The sequence below is a fragment of the Osmerus eperlanus genome, chromosome 7 (assembly GCF_963692335.1).
Source record: "Osmerus eperlanus chromosome 7, fOsmEpe2.1, whole genome shotgun sequence".
Lineage (NCBI taxonomy): Eukaryota > Metazoa > Chordata > Actinopteri > Osmeriformes > Osmeridae > Osmerus > Osmerus eperlanus.
The window spans coordinates 19,933,922-19,950,953 of record NC_085024.1 but is presented as its reverse complement, the minus strand read 5'-3'; the positions used below and the strand labels follow the sequence as shown (position 1 = coordinate 19,950,953).

Sequence of the window (17,032 nt, the reverse complement as noted above, 5' to 3'; positions counted from 1 at the left end):
GAGGATATAGGAAAGAGAATGAAGGAAAGCAAACTCTTCCGGACATCACTTAGACTCCCGGTCAGCCCAGTCCGGGTCTCCATCTTGGTTATCTAGCTAGCTGGCTATGTCGGTGTTTTTGTGCAAGATGGCTTCCATACTTTGAACCCCCCCTGACCTGACGACACCAGAGCACAGAGGCTCAAAGAAACTACTTTCTATTTGTACACGTTGGTTCCTCTCTCCGACTTCACTCTCACTTCCTCTCCTCTCTGATATCCACCTGGGTGTTGACTGTCAAGGAACTGATATTTATGGTTCTGAAGGATATTTTCCAGCTCTCCAGCCACGGGCACACAGCCCTCGCGGAGGCCATTATGTGACATGAAAACAACAACGTCGAAAGACGACTTAAAAAAAAATAGACTTGAAAGAATTCAATGATTTTACTGTTGTTTTTTGGTTGTCTCTATTGTTTTGTTACCATTGTTCTAAGTGGGAGTTACAGAAAAATAAAGACTATTTGTGGCAAATATGGTGAATTATGACACACTAGAGAAACCTGTCTGGGATTAACAGTATGGACGAAGGTTTTGTGGCCCTACCTGCACCCCGTAGCTGGAGTTAGCATGAAGTTGAAAGGTCTCAAAGTGGACAGGATGTGCAATACTGAAGGAAGTCAGAGGTGTACGTATGAATGAGCGGTTGCGTGTGTGTAGGTGTGTGTGTACCATGAAGAGATGCCCTACATTGCGGAATGCGAGTGGAACCCGATGACAGTACTGCTCACGGAGTCTGTGATAGTCAAACTACAGATCTAGGCTTTAAAATGTAAAATATGTTTCTCGTCATCCTTGCCAACACCGAGCTCATCCTATTTTTTACCCGTTAGCACAGGAGAGAGAGAGAGAGAAAGAGAGAGAGAGAGAGAGAGAGAGAGAGAGACAGAGAGGTGGAGAGTGAGTTGAGTGATAAACAGTATCAGAATTACAAATCCATAATTGAACTACTTCCATAATTAGATCTCTCCTGATCTGGTAATTTTAGGCATCTTGCTACTGTAGATCTTGTTTCTCTGCCAGGAGACAGACGCCATGGCTTCTATCTATCTCTCTCTCTCTCTCCCTCCTCTCTCTCCTCTCTCTCTCCCTCCTGTCTCTCCTCTCTCTCTCCCTCCTCTCTCTCCTCTCTCTCCCTCCTCTCTCCCCTCTCTCTCTCTCCCTCCTCTCTCTCCTCTCTCTCTCCCTCCTCTCTCTCTCTCTCTCTCTCTCTCTCTCTCTCCCTCCTCTCTCTCCTCTCTCTCTCCCTCCTCTCTCCCTCCTCTCTCTCCTCTCTCTCTCCCTCCTCTCTCTCCTCTCTCTCTCCCTCCTCTCTCCCTCCTCTCTCTCCTCTCTCTCTCCCTCCTCTCTCCCTCCTCTCTCTCCTCTCTCTCTCCCTCCTCTCTCTCCCTCCTCTCTCTCCTCCTCTCTCTCTCCCTCCTCTCTCTCCCTCCTCTCTCCCTCCTCTCTCTTTCTTTCCTTCCCCAACTAAGAGGTTCCTGCCAGAGCTACACACGCCACCAGAAAGGGCCTGTCACCACAGTTTGAAAGCCTCGCGTTAGACGAGCCCATTAGCCGTCTAAATGACTGGGAGCTTATTCAGGGTCTGAAAGCTGGTGTGTCACAGTGGGTGCTGATAGGAAGGGATTGGGGTGAAAACATGGGATTCTCGTTCATACAGAGAAGGGTGGAGCGTCAGCTCTGTTTGAATTTGATTCAGAGATGCTCTGAACATTAAACCCTGTTTACAGCCTGACATGACTTCTGCTGACACAGAATGGCTGACACGTACACACACACGTACACACACACACAAAAACATTGCTCAATTTCAACACAAAATAACGTTGAAGGACAATCTTAAGTGAGAATGAGGCCGATTGATCTCTTTCAAAGGTTACTCTGACACAAGTCTGCTTGAGTCTGTGGAAACCCTCGAGTGGTGTATCTGTACTCTGCTAGTCCAGTCAGTGTATCGGCCGGTTTGTGTCTCAATAGTCTTAAAAACCCCTCCTTTCCTCGTCTCTTTTGCTGCATGTGTTACACAGTATGACAACATGTGACAGATGAAGGTGACGCGATGTGTAACACTGCAACCATCCACCAGTGCTCCCCGTTGTCATAGGGATGGAGGAAAGGAAGCAAGGAAAGGGAGAGTATTGAGGTGAAGAGCATTTAAAATTTGAGGGGTGCAGTGGGGCGGGGGGGGGGGGGGGGGGTCACGTGGGTAAGGGGGGTCATAAGGGGCGTGGTCACCACAAAACAAACCAAGCTTTTGTTCTCTATTTGTTAGTTTTTCATATTTCTCTACTAGTGCTAAATGGATTATTAAAACAACAATGATGAATATTATTATGATAAAAATTCTTGTTATTATTATTGTTCCTATGGAAGACTAATGGTCTACAGGGATGCTGCTGTTCTTTGAAGAGGGAAGGGACAGAGGCAATGTATTGGGGGGGGGGAAGGGCCCATAGTCTCCATAGCGACCACTTGGTGTTCAAACCTATAGACACACTCAAAAACTCCTTTGGAATAAAAAGAAATATTCAAACTGCAATTTGCTGGTGTCTCGTCTGTTGCTGTGTGTTTTCAAGTGTGTGGCTGTGTGTGTTCAAGTGTGTTGCTGTGTGTTTTCAAGTGTGTGGCTGTGTGTGTTCAAGTGTGTTGCTGTGTGTGTGTTCAAGTGTGTTGCTGTGTGTGTTCAAGTGTGTTGCTGTGTGTGTTCAAGTGTGTTGCTGTGTGTTTTCAAGTGTGTTGCTGTGTGTGTTCAAGTGTGTTGCTGTGTGTTTTCAAGTGTGTCCTTTTATTATTGGACTCTTATTAACAAGTGCTGTTTGTCTGAGGCGATGTTTGTCTGTCTGGTTTTCTGTCTATTCACCTTGATTCTCTCATCCTCCTCATTTGCAGTCAGACCACGTGTGTGACAGGCACACGTATGACAGATAAAAGATACTTCATGTGCCAGTGGGTTGGAGGGAACAGAAAAAGTTGGCGATATTCCTTTTCTTTCTGAAATTGTACAGTTCACTGATGGTGATAAAGTCCATGGATAAGGAAACAAGGAAGACTGTCTGAGGAAAAGGAAATTGTCTCAAGAGACTAGAATCGTCTCAGACAAGTCACACGCCACTGTGTACAAAGATAAAAACATATGCACTACTGGTCATCAAAACCTTGACTAGGTCCTAGGTTGGGGTTAAGCCCCGAATGTTTACACCGTATGCCTCGGTCCCTGGTGGGGATGGGCTGGTTTTGGCCATTACACTCCCGGGCTGAAAATGGGTCCCACTCTGGCCCCTCCATTATAGACTCAAGAATACCTCCATTCCAGACACGGAAGACGCTTATAATAACGCGACTAAACGAGACAAAATAACATAGACATTTAGAAAATAAAGAGACATTTTAGCGTAGTTTTTATTTTGTAAACCACATTTAGTCTTGTTTTTATTCGTCAACAATATTGCATTATACATTTAACTACAGTCACCGTCACATGACCAACATTTACGGTGCGACTCGTCTCGTTTTCGTCACGTGATGAAGGTTCGTTGACGACATTTAGTCATTTAGCAGACGCTCTTATCCAGAGCGACTTACAGTAAGTACAGGGACATTCTCCCAGAGGCAAGTAGGGCGAAGTGCCTTGCCCAAGGACACAACGTCATTTGGCACAACCGGGAATCGGTAACCTTCAGATTACTAGCCCGACTCCCTAACCGCTCAGCCATCTGACTCCCCTGACGACGATATGTAGTCATCATTTTTGTTCACAAAAGCAACACTACAAGGGAGAAGTCTCACATGTCCGCTTCTTCATCACCTGGGAGTATGTTGCTGCGTCGTCCGGGAGGACGGGGCGCTGAGACCTCACGGACACCTGGGAGTAGAGGGTATCATCGGGGTTCGTGGCATCTGGGGGTTTTATGGACGATATGTCACCTCTGGTCCCGGGGGACTTGAACACAGTGACGTCAGAGTAGACCAGGTCCTGGAGGGAGAGAGAGAGGGGGAGGAGAGGGAGAGAGGGGGAGGAGAGGGAGAGGGGGAGAGGGAGGGGGAGGAGAGGGAGAAGGGGAGGGGGAGGAGAGAGAGAGAGATAGGGGAGGGGGAAGGAGAAAAAGAGGGAGAGAGAGAGAGAGAGAGAGAGAGAGAGAGAGAGAGAGAGAGAGAGAGAGAGAGAGAGAGAGAGGGGGGGGGGGGGAGGGGAAGGAGAAAAAGAGGGAGAGAGAGAGAGATAGGGGAGGGCGAGGAGAAGAAGAGGGAGAGAGTGGTGAAGAGAGAGGAGGAGATGGAGGTATATGAAAGGAAGGGGTTAAGGCAAGGGAGGCAGAGAGGGAGAAGAGATAGTTTGGAGGAAAACCACAGAACAGAGAACGACTGAAGCCTTTCTCTCAGATCCCTGTTTTTCAAGCAAATTAAGCCACAAACTCATAACAGATCTCCTCATGAGTTCCCTCTTCCTCATCCAAATCTTAATATAAACTGAATCAGCTGACCTCTTCTCCTCCAATCACATGTGTAGCTGTGCCAGGTGGTCCTCTGGTGTCTGAAACACAACCAGACACACAAGCCTCAGTTAGAACACACACACGTCCCACACATGGTCTGTGGTGTCTTAATACACATTCACTGTGAAGAACAACAACATGTGTGTTTTGAAAAAGGAACTGCTCACCAGTTATGACCGTATGTGATACTAAAGTATTTTGCCTATAGAGAATGAGAACGTGAGAGAAAGTGGAAGAGAAACAGAGGCAGAGAGGGGGAAGAATTAACTTATTATTCCACATCTTGACAAAGCCATCTTGGCATGGAATATGCTACCTCTCTTGGAGTAGACTTTTTAAATTCTCAACTAAATTAGTATTTATCACCTACCTATCTACTAAATAACAAATATTTAGATATATACAAAGAACACATGGAATTCTGTGATAATATGTGTTGATTGTGTAGAGAGTCTAACAGTCAAACTGCCAGTGATTATCATGTCGCAAAGTTTGGTGAAAGTGGAGCCCAGTACACACACACATACATCTTCCTGTTGATGAAGAGGTACACTGAGGCTGCCATGACAACCATCACCAGGAGGACGGCGAGCACGATGCCAGCGATGACACCAGATAGAGGTGTGGCCTGAGGCTGGGCTGAGAACAGAGAACAACTGTCACTCACTGATCAGTGACAGGCAGGACTGACTTCACCTCAGGAAGCAAGAGTGCTGCTGTCCACTTACACAGAATAAGTCTGGGGTAAATCTACATTTACATTTACATTTAGCAGACGCTCTTATCCAGAGCGACTTACAGTAAGTACAGGGACATTCTCCCCGAGGCAAGTAGGGCGAAGAGCCTTGCCCAAGGACACAACGTAATTTTGCACGACCGAGAATCGAACCAACAACCTTCTGATTAATAGCCCAACTCCCTAACCACTAAGCCATCTGACCCCAAGTACTTGTAGCGTTGTAGTTACAATAGTACTAGCACTATTAGTAGTAGTACTGTGATAGTATGGAAGTATTCGCTTACCCTGTACAGTGAGGTAGGATGTTTCTTTAAAGGAGCCACTTGGGAATACAGTCATTTCGCAGGTGTACCTTCCCTCATCAGACTTCCTCACATCCCTTATAGTCATGGAAAATGCCTTCGTCAAATTCTCAGTGAAATTCACCCTCCCTGTCAAGACTGATGGAGGAATGTGAAGTCCTTGTTGAGGGTGTAAGACACCCAGAGATGTGCCCTTCTCTTTGGTTGGGCCTAGTGTCCACTGTCCCATGGTAATATTAGAACTACCCTGGAAGGTACATGGCAGAATGACGTCATGACCCTGATATCCTGTCACCTGGGGGTCAACCAGGACTTTCTGGGCCTCCAGCACTGGAGGGAGGGGAGAGACAGATTTTTTTTTAATTGCAAACATTGCAGGGGAGATGATTAATTTCTAAATATTATTTTTTAAATTACACAAACGAAGCACAATGCAACAGTCTTCGAAAATACTAGGAAACACATTGGTATTTCAGGGCAGACATTTCACAATGTGTATTGTCCTGTATTGCCAAGATGTTGTTAAAGTAGCCAACTTTTAAAAAGCAATTAAAGATACCAAACAATGAATCTTACCTGAGTAGAAACAAGACAGCATCAATATTTGGAACAAGCGATCCATCTATGCTGTGTTCACGAACGTTGAATAATTAGGAACACATAATATTTTATACTGGAAGAGTTCAATCTTTCCATCAACTGAAGATATACAATGTGCTGAATAAACAGGAGTTCCTCAAATGGGTTGAGGAAGTTAAAGTTCCCCTATTCTGTAAAATTTTAACACACGTGTTTGTGATCAAAAAAGTATGCAGCCTCGCACACATTGCATGTCATGAATTTCACAATGATTCTCACGCTCATTCTGTCTACTACAGCAGACCACAGGCGCCACCAGTAGTCTGCTCTGTCTTACTGTACTCCACAGTTTATAATCACATGGGCCCACAGAAGAGCCCAGTACAGTAGGTGTTGAATAGTGGACACCTAGTCACAGCGCTGCCCTGCACATTTTGAGCGTCTCAACATTTACTTTTTCACAGTACCAGTCTACACACACTTGTTCTTAACCAGCCACAATGAGCACCTCTGGTCAAGTCCATAATACTTCAAAGTAAAAATATCTCATTAGGATACATTATTGAAATGTTTTATTCATATAAAATACACAATATAGCTACAACATTTGCCAATACATGTAATAATAGTTTATTATCAAATGTTGTTGAAAGTAATGTATAGTTTTCAAAAAGCATGATATTGTTTTATTATTAAATATAATTTAAATGGTCTTTATGCATTATTGATGACCGACTTGAGAAGACAGCATCCGAAAGCATTCAAACCCCCTATTAGAGAGAAGAGGTGACTCAGGCGACCAGAACCATGGGTGCTGTCCAGAACCAACCGTGAGGATGGGGTGGGAACACGCCGGACTGGTATTAACTGGGAGAGCGAGCGAGAGAGAGAGAGAGAGAGAGAGAGAGAGAGAGAGAGAGAGAGAGAGAGAGAGAGAGAGAGAGAGAGAGGTGAAGAGGGTGAGGGGTGCAAGGGCAGTATGCAGTACAGGAACTAGTTACAGTAATTCAGTCTCCAGGTTCATTCCGGTATATCAGAGTTATCTCTGTTGCTATGCGAGAGAAATCTGGTAACCTACCTGGAAATCTTAGTCTCATATTCAGACTCCTGGTGAGGACGTGAGACCATAAAGATGGAAACAAGAGTTTGAGTCAGTTCTTGTGAGTCATCTTAGTAATATAGCGAAAATATGTGGGCGAGATTGAGGACAACTGGGCAGAGATATGTACAGTAACCACACTGGGAGGGGATGTGTTATTCTTTACTGCAGTTCATCTTCCCAAGACTTTGGATCCAGTTAAGCATTATTGCCAAATGCAAGTACTGTTGTTTCACTTTTATTAAACAGTTGTTACACTGTTGTACCACTGTAGTAATATTTATTCCGTGCTCACGTCATTCAAATAACACACTACATGTCACAGAACCTTGTGAACAGTAATGACATCATGACTCACCAAATCTGGTCGTGTTCTGCCTCGGGGTATCTGGGTCTGTGGGTAAAAATGTAACATCTCAGTAAAAAATAAGATGACTGATCAAGTGTGTTGCTGTAGGAAAAATGATATGTGTAATTGTATTATATTTGAGGCAGTGATTGTTATTTATCACACAATCAGGATGCAGGAGGTGACAGTAGAACTCACTCTAGGGGGGAGAGGAGGAGCTTCTACAACTCTTGTTGTCAGACGTGAAACGTTTTGATAGATCCAATCACGGTCTCCAGAAACTGTGTGTAAAAGGGGTGATGTCTCTGTGATTCACGTAAAAACCGCAAACATTACTGTACGTTGAAGTATCAGCAGTATGATGGTGTTACATCTTCAGATGTGGACAAGATGCACAGCTCTGGCAGGATATGACATACATTTTTGGAAGCTCCTGAAACAGCTGTATAGCTCCTCCCACAAACAAACGAAAGTGCACATTTTCCAGCACCAGCACGGTGGTTTGACGAGGACTTGTTTGTTGATGTTGCCTGCTGGATGTGCTCTTTTAATCCTCATCCTCTACAAGTCTTGCCTGGGGTACTCTATAGCTATCTCTTACCCATCTCTAATCTATCTATCTATAATATATGGTGGGATACTACAAGTCTCACCTGGGGTCCTCATCGTCTCTTGGGGATCTCTGCTAGTTTTGATTTTGGGTTCATGTGACCTGAACTGAAGGTTAAGATGCCCTCTGTCATGGCTGGCTTGGTTCTGCTGGGTGTGGTTCATCTCTGTTTCTCTACCTGTGGAGAATCAAAGACAGAGAGAGAAAATATACCCAGTACCTACTGAGAGAAGTGAACTCTCACAAACACCTGCAGTCACAGCTTTGCCTCTTTAGTTTCATACATCATCAATAAGAGAGCAGACAACTCTGTTATTAAAGTCATCTTGTTCTCATATAAGGAGACACGTAAAGCCACTTTGACTTTGAAAGATATTCCATCTGCATACTCTATTTTTGATCTAAATCCTTCTGAACAAAACTCCTACACTATCGATCTGTAAGGGGTGACGTGGGATACTACAAGTCTCACCTGGGGTCCTCATCATCTCTTGGGGATCTCTGCTGGTTTTGATTTTGGGTTCATGTGACCTGAACTGAAGGTTAAGATGCCCTCTGTCATGGCTGGCTTGGTTCTGCTGGGTGTGTTTCCTCTCTGTCTCTCTACCTGCGGAGGATCAAAGACAGGGAGAGTAAATATACCCAGTACCTACTGAGAGATGTGAACTCTCACAAACACCTGCAGTCACAGCTTTGCCTCTTTAGTTTCATACATCATCAATAAGAGAGCAGACAACTCTGTTATTACAGTCATCTTGCTCTCATATAAGGAGACACACAGAGCCAGATCTTACCTGCGCCTAAGGAGCCTTTAGTCGAGTTCCTGAACAACATAAAGAGTATGATTACCTCATCAATACACCAAGCCACACTGTCAAGCTGACAATCTTAGTGCTGCAGTACTTGAATGTTAAATGTAAGATTTTCCCTGCCCTAGTGTTTTCTGTCTGTTTCTCTGGGTGTGTATTCATGTTCTGGTCTAGTTTCTCTCTCTCCTGGCTCCCTGCACCTCCTGGCTCTAGTCCCTATCACCCAGCTGTTGTCCATGTGTGATCACCCAGCTGTTGTCCATGTGTGATCACCCAGCTGTTGTCCATGTGTGATCACCCAGCTGTTGTCCATGTGTGATCACCCAGCTGTTGTCCATGTGTGATCACCCAGCTGTTGTCCATGTGTGATCACCCAGCTGTTGTCCATGTGTGATCACCCTGCCCTGCACATTTGGTTGCTCCCTTTGCCAGTCCTTATGGGTCGTTATCGAAGTTTGTGTGTATCCCTGACGCGTTCCTGTTTTGAAAGTAAAGTCTTTACATTTACATTTAGTCATTTAGCAGACGCTCTTATCCAGAGCGACTTACAGTAAGTACAGGGACATTCCCCCGAGGCAAGTAGGGGGAAGTGCATTGGACACAACGTCATTTGGCACGGCCGGGAAACGAACTAGCAACCTTCAGATTACTAGCCCGATTCCCTAACCGCTCAGCCACCTGACTCCCTCTTTGTTCTTGAGTTCCTGCCTCTGTCTCCTTGTGTTTGGGTCCAGGCCCTGGCACTCACGCTGTGACAGCAAGGTGTGTCTTCTCTTCCCAAACCACAGATCATTCTAACTTAATTTTGGTTTGATAAAACAATCACGTCCCAAACAAAGTAAGCTAACGCGATGAGCGTAAGTGTAGACTTACAGATGGTAGGTCAGGCCACAGTAGAGGCCCACAACTAAGGCCACCACAACCAGCGTCACAGCTACAGCTATGCCTGCTGCTGCTCCTGGGCTCAACGCTGGGCTGGAGGGCCTATCTGTAACACACACACACAGACGCACACACCAATGCACACACACAGACGCACACACCAACGCACAAACACACGCATAAACAGAAACACACACAAGCACATGCAAAAACACACAAACACAAACTTGATCAAGCTAAGTCTTTAGCCAACAGTATTTATAAGATGCATAACTCAGATAGCAGTAGTCCGGCTATTTCGGGTGTGGTTGTGATAAGAAAAGGCAAGCTTCCAAACTACCTCCTATTGTCAGAGTGTGGGTCAAACTCTGAGTGCGGCCGGTCAGGTCATTAGAGGCAGTGCAGGTGTAGTCCCCACTGTCACTGTGACTGCTCTCATCAATGACGTAAACGTTTTCATGGACGCCTGTTTCTACCCCTTTGAACAGCCAGGTGAGTTTGGCAGGTGGCACCGACCTGACGTAGCAGTATAGGAGAGTGGTGGTGCCAACCTCAGCTATCTCTGGTGCCAGTATGGTCTTGAGCTCTGGTCCGACTGACAACACAGGGAGAACAGAACATCTAAGTGGAGCATCACTCTGCATTGTGATAAACTGTAGCACAGATTCAGGCAATTCATGGAAATCAGTTGGTTTCTTAATAATAATAATTCATTTTTTATAGCGCTTTTCTAAATACCCAAAGTTGCTTTACAAGTGTGAGGACAAGAAAAACAAGACAACAGTAAAATACAAAGACATAGGATTGAACAAAACAGACAAACAGAACATTATAAAGAAAACTAACATATAAGTCTAATAAACTCTAATAAACAAAGTCTTCTTGTACTTTACTCACAGTTTACCACGAGGTTATAGGAGACACTGGCAGAGCTGACAGGGTTGCTGAGCCGACACAGGTAAACAGCATTGTCGGTTCTGTTCACAGGACTTATACCGACTGTGCTGTTGTCCCCAGAGAGGCTGACTCTGTCACTGAGAGAGAGAGGCACACCATCCTTCATCCACTCTCTGGTGCTGATGGAGCCAGCAGCAGCACAGGTCAGGTTGGTGGAGTCTTTATCTTCTACCAAGGTAGCCAGGGGTTTTTTGATGGTAGCATTAACGATCACCTCTGTGAGGGAATGGAACACACTGCGGGAATGATGCAGCAATTTCGAATGTGCTGTATCTCAAACGATGGGTACATTTACATTTAGCAGACGCTCTTATCCAGAGCGACTTACAGTAAGCACAGGGACATTCCCCCGAGGCAAGTAGGGTGAAGTGTCTTGCCCAAGGACACATCATTTTGCATGGCCGGGAATCGAACCAGAAACCTTCACATAACTAGCCCGATTCCCTAACCGCTCAGCCACCTGAGCGGGTAGGAAATGTACAATTTCCACAGTACAATAACTCATTTGTGAGTGCAGCTTTTCAATGTAATATTTTTTAACATATCTCACCATGCAAAACCAATTCAGTGGATCCATTTAAAATGACTTCTGCTGAAATACTGAACTCCACCGAATAGTTCCCTCTGTCTCCTAAAGTTAGACCTGTGAGCTCTAGGGATCCAGTGGATGTGTCCAGAGAGATCCTGTCTTTATAACCTGGTTCCGTCACGTTTGAAGCAGAGGTTAAGACGATTATATCTCTACCATTAACAGTCCAGGCTATTTTCGTATAAGGATTGTCTGTTGGATCAAGGTTTGTATTGAAAATCACGTTCCCTCCAATTAATGCATCTGTGCGGTATGATAACACTCCTACTCCAACACACAGTCCTGGAGAAGACAAACGTATAGGCATTATTAAACAATCCAACCCATGGATGGAAGAAAACGCATTATTCTGGAGTTCGGGTGTGATAAAATACCTGATAAAGTACCAAATGTTTACCTGTGAGTAAGGACAAGGCAAGAGCAATGGATGTTGCAGCTTTCATGGTTTCTGGAACTGTCTACTGTCTGGTTCTGTCTAATTGAGCATGAACTATACTAGGTAGGGCAAAGAAATCAGGAAGTTTTTCTTTTTACCGTAAGATACAGTGAACTTTGGATTGGCATTCAGTAATAAACAGTGATAAATGTCCTTTGCTGACTGTTATACTCGAAGTTTATGAGGGGGAAAAATAGATTGTAATGCGGATCGTGAATGTGGCTGAACTTGAGCAACATCTGATTATTCTGAATCTGAATTCCTTTCTTCACGTAATAGAGATTGGCTAAAGTTAAATCAACTAATTTGGTTATAAGTTATATTTACACACAGGGCTGGACTGGGACCAAAAAATGGCCCTGGCATTTTCGCTCATACTGGCCCACCACAATCGGTCGGACTCTGAGCCGGTGGGCCGGCCTGACACAAGAAACAGAGGGGGAGGGGTGGAGCCTGTCAAGAGATGTGATAGGGCCAGCCCAGTGTCAGTATGGAAAATGAACCAATGGGCCGCTGTCCCTGCTTTATGGGACGGTCGTTGGCCAATTTTAAGTTTATAAAAAAAGAAAAAATATCATATCATGTCGGCCCACTGGGAATTTTCCCGGAATGCCAGATAACCAGTCCAGGCCTTTTTACACATATATTGAGTATTAGGGAGTATTGAGTATTAGGGAGTCAGGTGGCTGAGCGGTGAGGGAATCGGGCTAGTAATCTGAAGGTTGCCAGTTCGATTCCCGGCCGTGCAAACTGACGTTGTGTCCTTTGGCAAGGCACTTCACCCTACTTGCCTCGGGGGAATGTCCCTGTACTTACTGTAAGTCGCTCTGGATAAGAGCGTCTGCTAAATGACTAAATGTAAATGTAAATGTAGTTCCACAGTCGTATAACTGCAATGAGATAAGGAGAATACTTTATGATACTTGTTGATCAGGAATCTTTAGGACTATACTTGGTTTATTATTGATGTTACAAACATGTCATTTCATTTGCATTAAAATACACATCAAATCACTTTACATCACAGCAACATGTTACATTTAGGTTATATTCACTGCCTACATTGTATTTACAGAGAAACTGTTACTGTATGTATTTCTTGATTAAACTTCATGTTCAGGAATGTCTATTAAGACCGCACCCTTTTTATGACAATAAAGAACTGTCGTGGTTCAAATCCCCCCAAAGATGTCTTGCCTGTCCCCATATCGTCCTCTTCTCCTTCATAGGCTGGACACCGACAGGAGACCTACAACTAGCAGAGCCCTGGTCACCCTTACACCAAATGACCAGGAGGGGGCAGCATTGTAGACTGTGGAGGGAAAAGACACATTGACACACGGGGTCTACTCACTCTAGAAAACGAATCCTTGTGCTGCCTTCGGGTCACATGACCCAAAGGTTCATAACGAACCATCGTCGTGTTTACCAAATTTTGCCCAATACAAAAACAAATAAAAATAATTTTCTTTTAACCTTCGCAATGTGGGGGGTCTGAGACAGCCCAACAGTTAAAAGAACAACAAACAAAAGTCATGTTTCTCGAGTTGCTTTGTTCCAAGTTACAAATGAAGATGAAATACTACACGATGAATACCGATACGTTTTGTCTACATCCTTACAAATATGTCGTTAGCTGTCCACTCACCTCTCAGACTGAGGATAGCTGAGTCATTTAGCCCGGTGACGTAGTTGCTGGCCATGCAAGTGTAATTTCCGGTGTGCGTGTCCTCTATCTTGTCTATGATATACATGGTGTCGTTGACGTCAGTCTCGTTGCCGTTGAACCTCCAGGTGAAGATAGCGGGAGGAACCGAGAAAGCGAAACAGCTCAGAGTCACCTTCTGACCGGCGAAGGCGGGCGACTTTCCCTCTATGGACACGTTCTGAGGGCCAACTGAAACACAACACAATACGTCATTAAAGAGAAAAAAGTCTGCATTTTTCTCATTCTCCCCAATAGAGAATGACAGACAGAGTTTAATTATAAACTGTTCTGAAGGATTCAGAAGATTTTGGAAACTCATTGCATGGAAATGTAATGTGTCTTTAGGTGTAACTAAAATAGCCTTAATCGCTGTTTTCATGGTTTGACGGCAAAGTTGTGAAACAGTCCACAGTACGCACAGTTCACAGTCAGGTGCTGGGAAGCGGTTATGGCACTGATGGGGTTGCTGAGCCGACATAAGTACTCTCCATTGTCGGTGCTTCTCACAGGACTTATAGAGACTGTGCTGTTGTCCCCAGAGAAGATGACTCTCTCGCTGGGAGAGAGAGGCCCACCGTCCTTCATCCACTCTCTGGTGCTGATGGAGCCAGCAGCAGCACAGGTCAGGTTGGTGGAGTCTCTACCCGCTAACAGGGCGCCAGGGGGGCTTTTGATGACGGCGCCAGAGATTCTCTCTGTGAACATTGGTGTGGTTTTAATCACACTGGTGATAATAAAGGTGCTTCAAATGTACCAATTGCAAGAATTTGAATGCAACATAAGAATAAATATACTGTTAGTCCTTACTGTATTAAACTCTTTTATATTTTGTTTTGTATTATATTATGTATACAGTAGACAGTGTATGCACACAATAATTGCTGTGTAAATACAGAAAGCAAAGTCATCTCAAATGGATGGTACACAATTATTGTTAGCACCTGTTAGCCGTTGTAGTTTAGATTGACAGTCAGACAGAATGGCTCACCTACCAAACACATTGAGTGTGCTAATTCCCTGCTGATCTTGAGCACCATCCAGTACGATGGTCACCCTGTACTCCCCACTGTCCCCTGGACCCAGATCCCGGAGCTCCAGAGATCCAGTGGCTCTCTCCAGAGTTATCCGTTTAGAATACAAAGGGTCGATCACGTCGGTGCTGGTGGAGGTGATGATGCTGGCTCCTTTGAAACGCCAGCTCACAGAGATGAAGGGTTTGGTGGGGGGGGCGAGCACAGTGGTGAATCTCACGGCCCCCCCGACAGCTCCACTCAGAGGTCCCTCTGGTAACACATTCTCGCCCGTACACACACCTGAGGGATGGCAGGGACACACACCGGACGTTTGAAGAAGAAGCTGTGAAGGGCACGCAGCACTATAACAGAGGCTTCAGACTGCCTTTTCCAGCGCGTGAAGACAGAAAAGGAAATCCGACATTTCAAAGCGTATTCAATCAAAACAGCCCAAGTTTAACCTGGTGTAAGAGTGTCGATTACGAGATAGTTTGAGCCAGACCTACCTGATGTAAAAAGGAGTAACGTTGTTGCAAGTAGCCTGGGGTCCATGTTGAGCGATGAGTTGGTTCCTTCTTCTTAAGTAGCCTATCTGAGGTGGAGGATGAGGACCTGAGAATGTCCCTCTCCTTTTATATCCTAAGTGACCTCTCAGCCTCGCCCCAACCCTCACCCCTCCACACTGCCCCCTCTAAGGACCATCCTCGGTCCACCAACCTGGAACCTGATTTTTCTGTTTTACGACAGGGCTGTGTACACACATTAAAAGGCCTGAGGGGCAAACTTGAGGGACTGAAAAGTTACGAAGGGCCGGGGTGTAGCGCTATCTCAGACCCATGAAAAACAAGCTCAGGTCCTTTGGTGGAACTTCCCTCTTCTCTATAAGACAAAGGTCATTCTATTTTGTATTCAGGATGAAAGATTTCAATCATCGTCACCTAGTTCGGGTGACAATGACTTTGCTACGCCTACTCATGCCTGCTGGCACTGTAGACCATCTAGCATGTGTAGTGTATAGATCCAGTACACTACACAATGGGAGTCAGGTGGCTGAGCGGTTAGGGAATCGGGCTAGTAATCAGAAGGTTGCTGGTTCGATTCACGGCAGTGCACAAATGGCGTTCTTGGGCAAGGCACTTCGCCCTACTTGCCTCGGGGGAATGTCCCTGTACTTACTGTAAGTCGCTCTGGATAAGAGCGTCTGCTAAATGTAAAGCAGTCAAGTTCCTTCATCACTATTGCCCAATGAAAATATCACAGTTTTGTTTGGCCACATCCCTGACCTGACGCAGTGTCCTGGAGTAGCTAACCACCGTGGCACCAGCAGCATTAGTCACGTTGTGGTGAGGAATGTATGTAAACCACCCATTAGTCTCAGAGTATACGGTTGACCACATTTACAAGCTCTTTAAGGTGCTTGAGGAGGGCCCTGCTTGGGAGCTATGTGTTTGAGCAGAGCTACTCAGCCGGTGAATTCCAAGAAGAGGAGGATCAAAGATACACATTGAAGACGTATTAGATAATACCCAATTGCTCTGAAAGTACCAAGTCAATGAAGGGAATAGTTCAAGACAAGTTCAAGTCAAAATCAACGTATTTATATAAGGTGCAGGTGTCTGATACACTCAAGTTGAGTATCACCGAAGACTGGACTTTGAATACAGGTAATCAAGGGAGTATCAGAATCAGATTCAGAAGATTCAGATTCAGAAGAATCAGAATCAGAATTCGGTTTATTCGCCATGTATGTTATACAAACACAGAATTTACTGTGGCAGGGAGGTGCAAACACTAAACATATATGAATCTTAAATTAAGTAAAGGATATGGTATCACAATATGGGAGGATACAAGATGATTAGCATAGCCTTCGCAGGCACAGAAAAAGGACACTGTATGCTAGATAGCTTTTGTTTAGGTCTTTAGATAGGGCTCCTAGAAATGGCCTTCTTCTATTTCCCTCATTCAAAGTTGCATGGCATTATACACTTTGGCAGTATTGTGACCTCTGACCTACATTAGTGACACAGGCCTTTACTAGTCACACCTTACAAATAATTAACTTATGGCTAAGCAGGCATAAGAAAACAGCATAATTACAGTTTATCAATGATACAAGAAACATTACATAATTAATAGATAGGCTTATTTCTCTCCTGGACATAACCAAAGATTATGTGCTAATGAGCTTAATATAGGAAGGTATAGATCAAACATTGTTTATTATATTCAGAACATTTCAACCAGTATAAAAGTAATAAAGTAATCATTATCTTTAATTGTTGTTAACTGATCAGTGGTTTAAGGACAGACCTCTTCACATATCAGAGCTTTAAGAGACTAACACAGGATGTGTGTGTCTTTTTGTTTCTTTTATGCCACACACTGATCCACACACACATCTGAAATTCAAATTTTATTTGTATGGC

The 17,032-nt window shown here is 44.6% G+C and overlaps 3 protein-coding genes across 5 annotated transcripts; all 3 read right to left on the bottom strand.

Annotated features, from left to right (window-relative positions):
* Window positions 1-3,437: 3,437 nt before the first annotated feature.
* LOC134023496 (uncharacterized) lies at window positions 3,438-6,260 on the bottom strand. 2 transcript variants are annotated; one of them, XM_062465658.1, is made up of 7 exons: window positions 6,149-6,260; window positions 5,555-5,902; window positions 5,059-5,170; window positions 4,699-4,733; window positions 4,520-4,569; window positions 3,769-4,011; window positions 3,438-3,579 (listed from the first exon to the last, which is right to left on the bottom strand). In XM_062465658.1, exons 1-6 carry the CDS (start codon window positions 6,192-6,194, stop codon window positions 3,805-3,807), a joined length of 798 nt encoding a protein of 265 aa, XP_062321642.1. In that variant the 5' UTR covers window positions 6,195-6,260; the 3' UTR covers window positions 3,438-3,579; window positions 3,769-3,804. The 2 variants fall into 2 exon arrangements, with proteins under 2 accessions (XP_062321642.1, XP_062321641.1); XM_062465657.1 differs by having other exon boundaries at window positions 3,455-4,011.
* A 542-nt stretch (window positions 6,261-6,802) lies between these two features.
* Window positions 6,803-11,890, bottom strand: LOC134023475 (carcinoembryonic antigen-related cell adhesion molecule 5-like). Of its 2 annotated transcripts, XM_062465631.1 has the most exons (12): window positions 11,844-11,890; window positions 11,408-11,728; window positions 10,798-11,073; window positions 10,241-10,495; window positions 9,892-10,006; window positions 9,004-9,032; window positions 8,682-8,816; window positions 8,253-8,387; window positions 7,798-7,880; window positions 7,609-7,644; window positions 7,230-7,258; window positions 6,803-7,018 (listed from the first exon to the last, which is right to left on the bottom strand). In XM_062465631.1, the coding sequence occupies exons 1-12, from the start codon at window positions 11,887-11,889 to the stop codon at window positions 7,015-7,017; spliced, it is 1,464 nt and encodes a 487-aa protein (XP_062321615.1). In that variant the 5' UTR covers window position 11,890; the 3' UTR covers window positions 6,803-7,014. The 2 variants fall into 2 exon arrangements, with proteins under 2 accessions (XP_062321615.1, XP_062321616.1); XM_062465632.1 differs by lacking the exon at window positions 8,253-8,387.
* A 960-nt stretch (window positions 11,891-12,850) lies between these two features.
* On the bottom strand, window positions 12,851-15,171 carry LOC134023488 (carcinoembryonic antigen-related cell adhesion molecule 6-like). Its single transcript, XM_062465648.1, has 5 exons — window positions 15,110-15,171; window positions 14,583-14,903; window positions 14,010-14,285; window positions 13,531-13,779; window positions 12,851-13,194 (listed from the first exon to the last, which is right to left on the bottom strand). Exons 1-5 carry the CDS (start codon window positions 15,153-15,155, stop codon window positions 13,106-13,108), a joined length of 981 nt encoding a protein of 326 aa, XP_062321632.1. The 5' UTR covers window positions 15,156-15,171; the 3' UTR covers window positions 12,851-13,105.
* Between the last annotated feature and the right edge of the window lie 1,861 nt (window positions 15,172-17,032).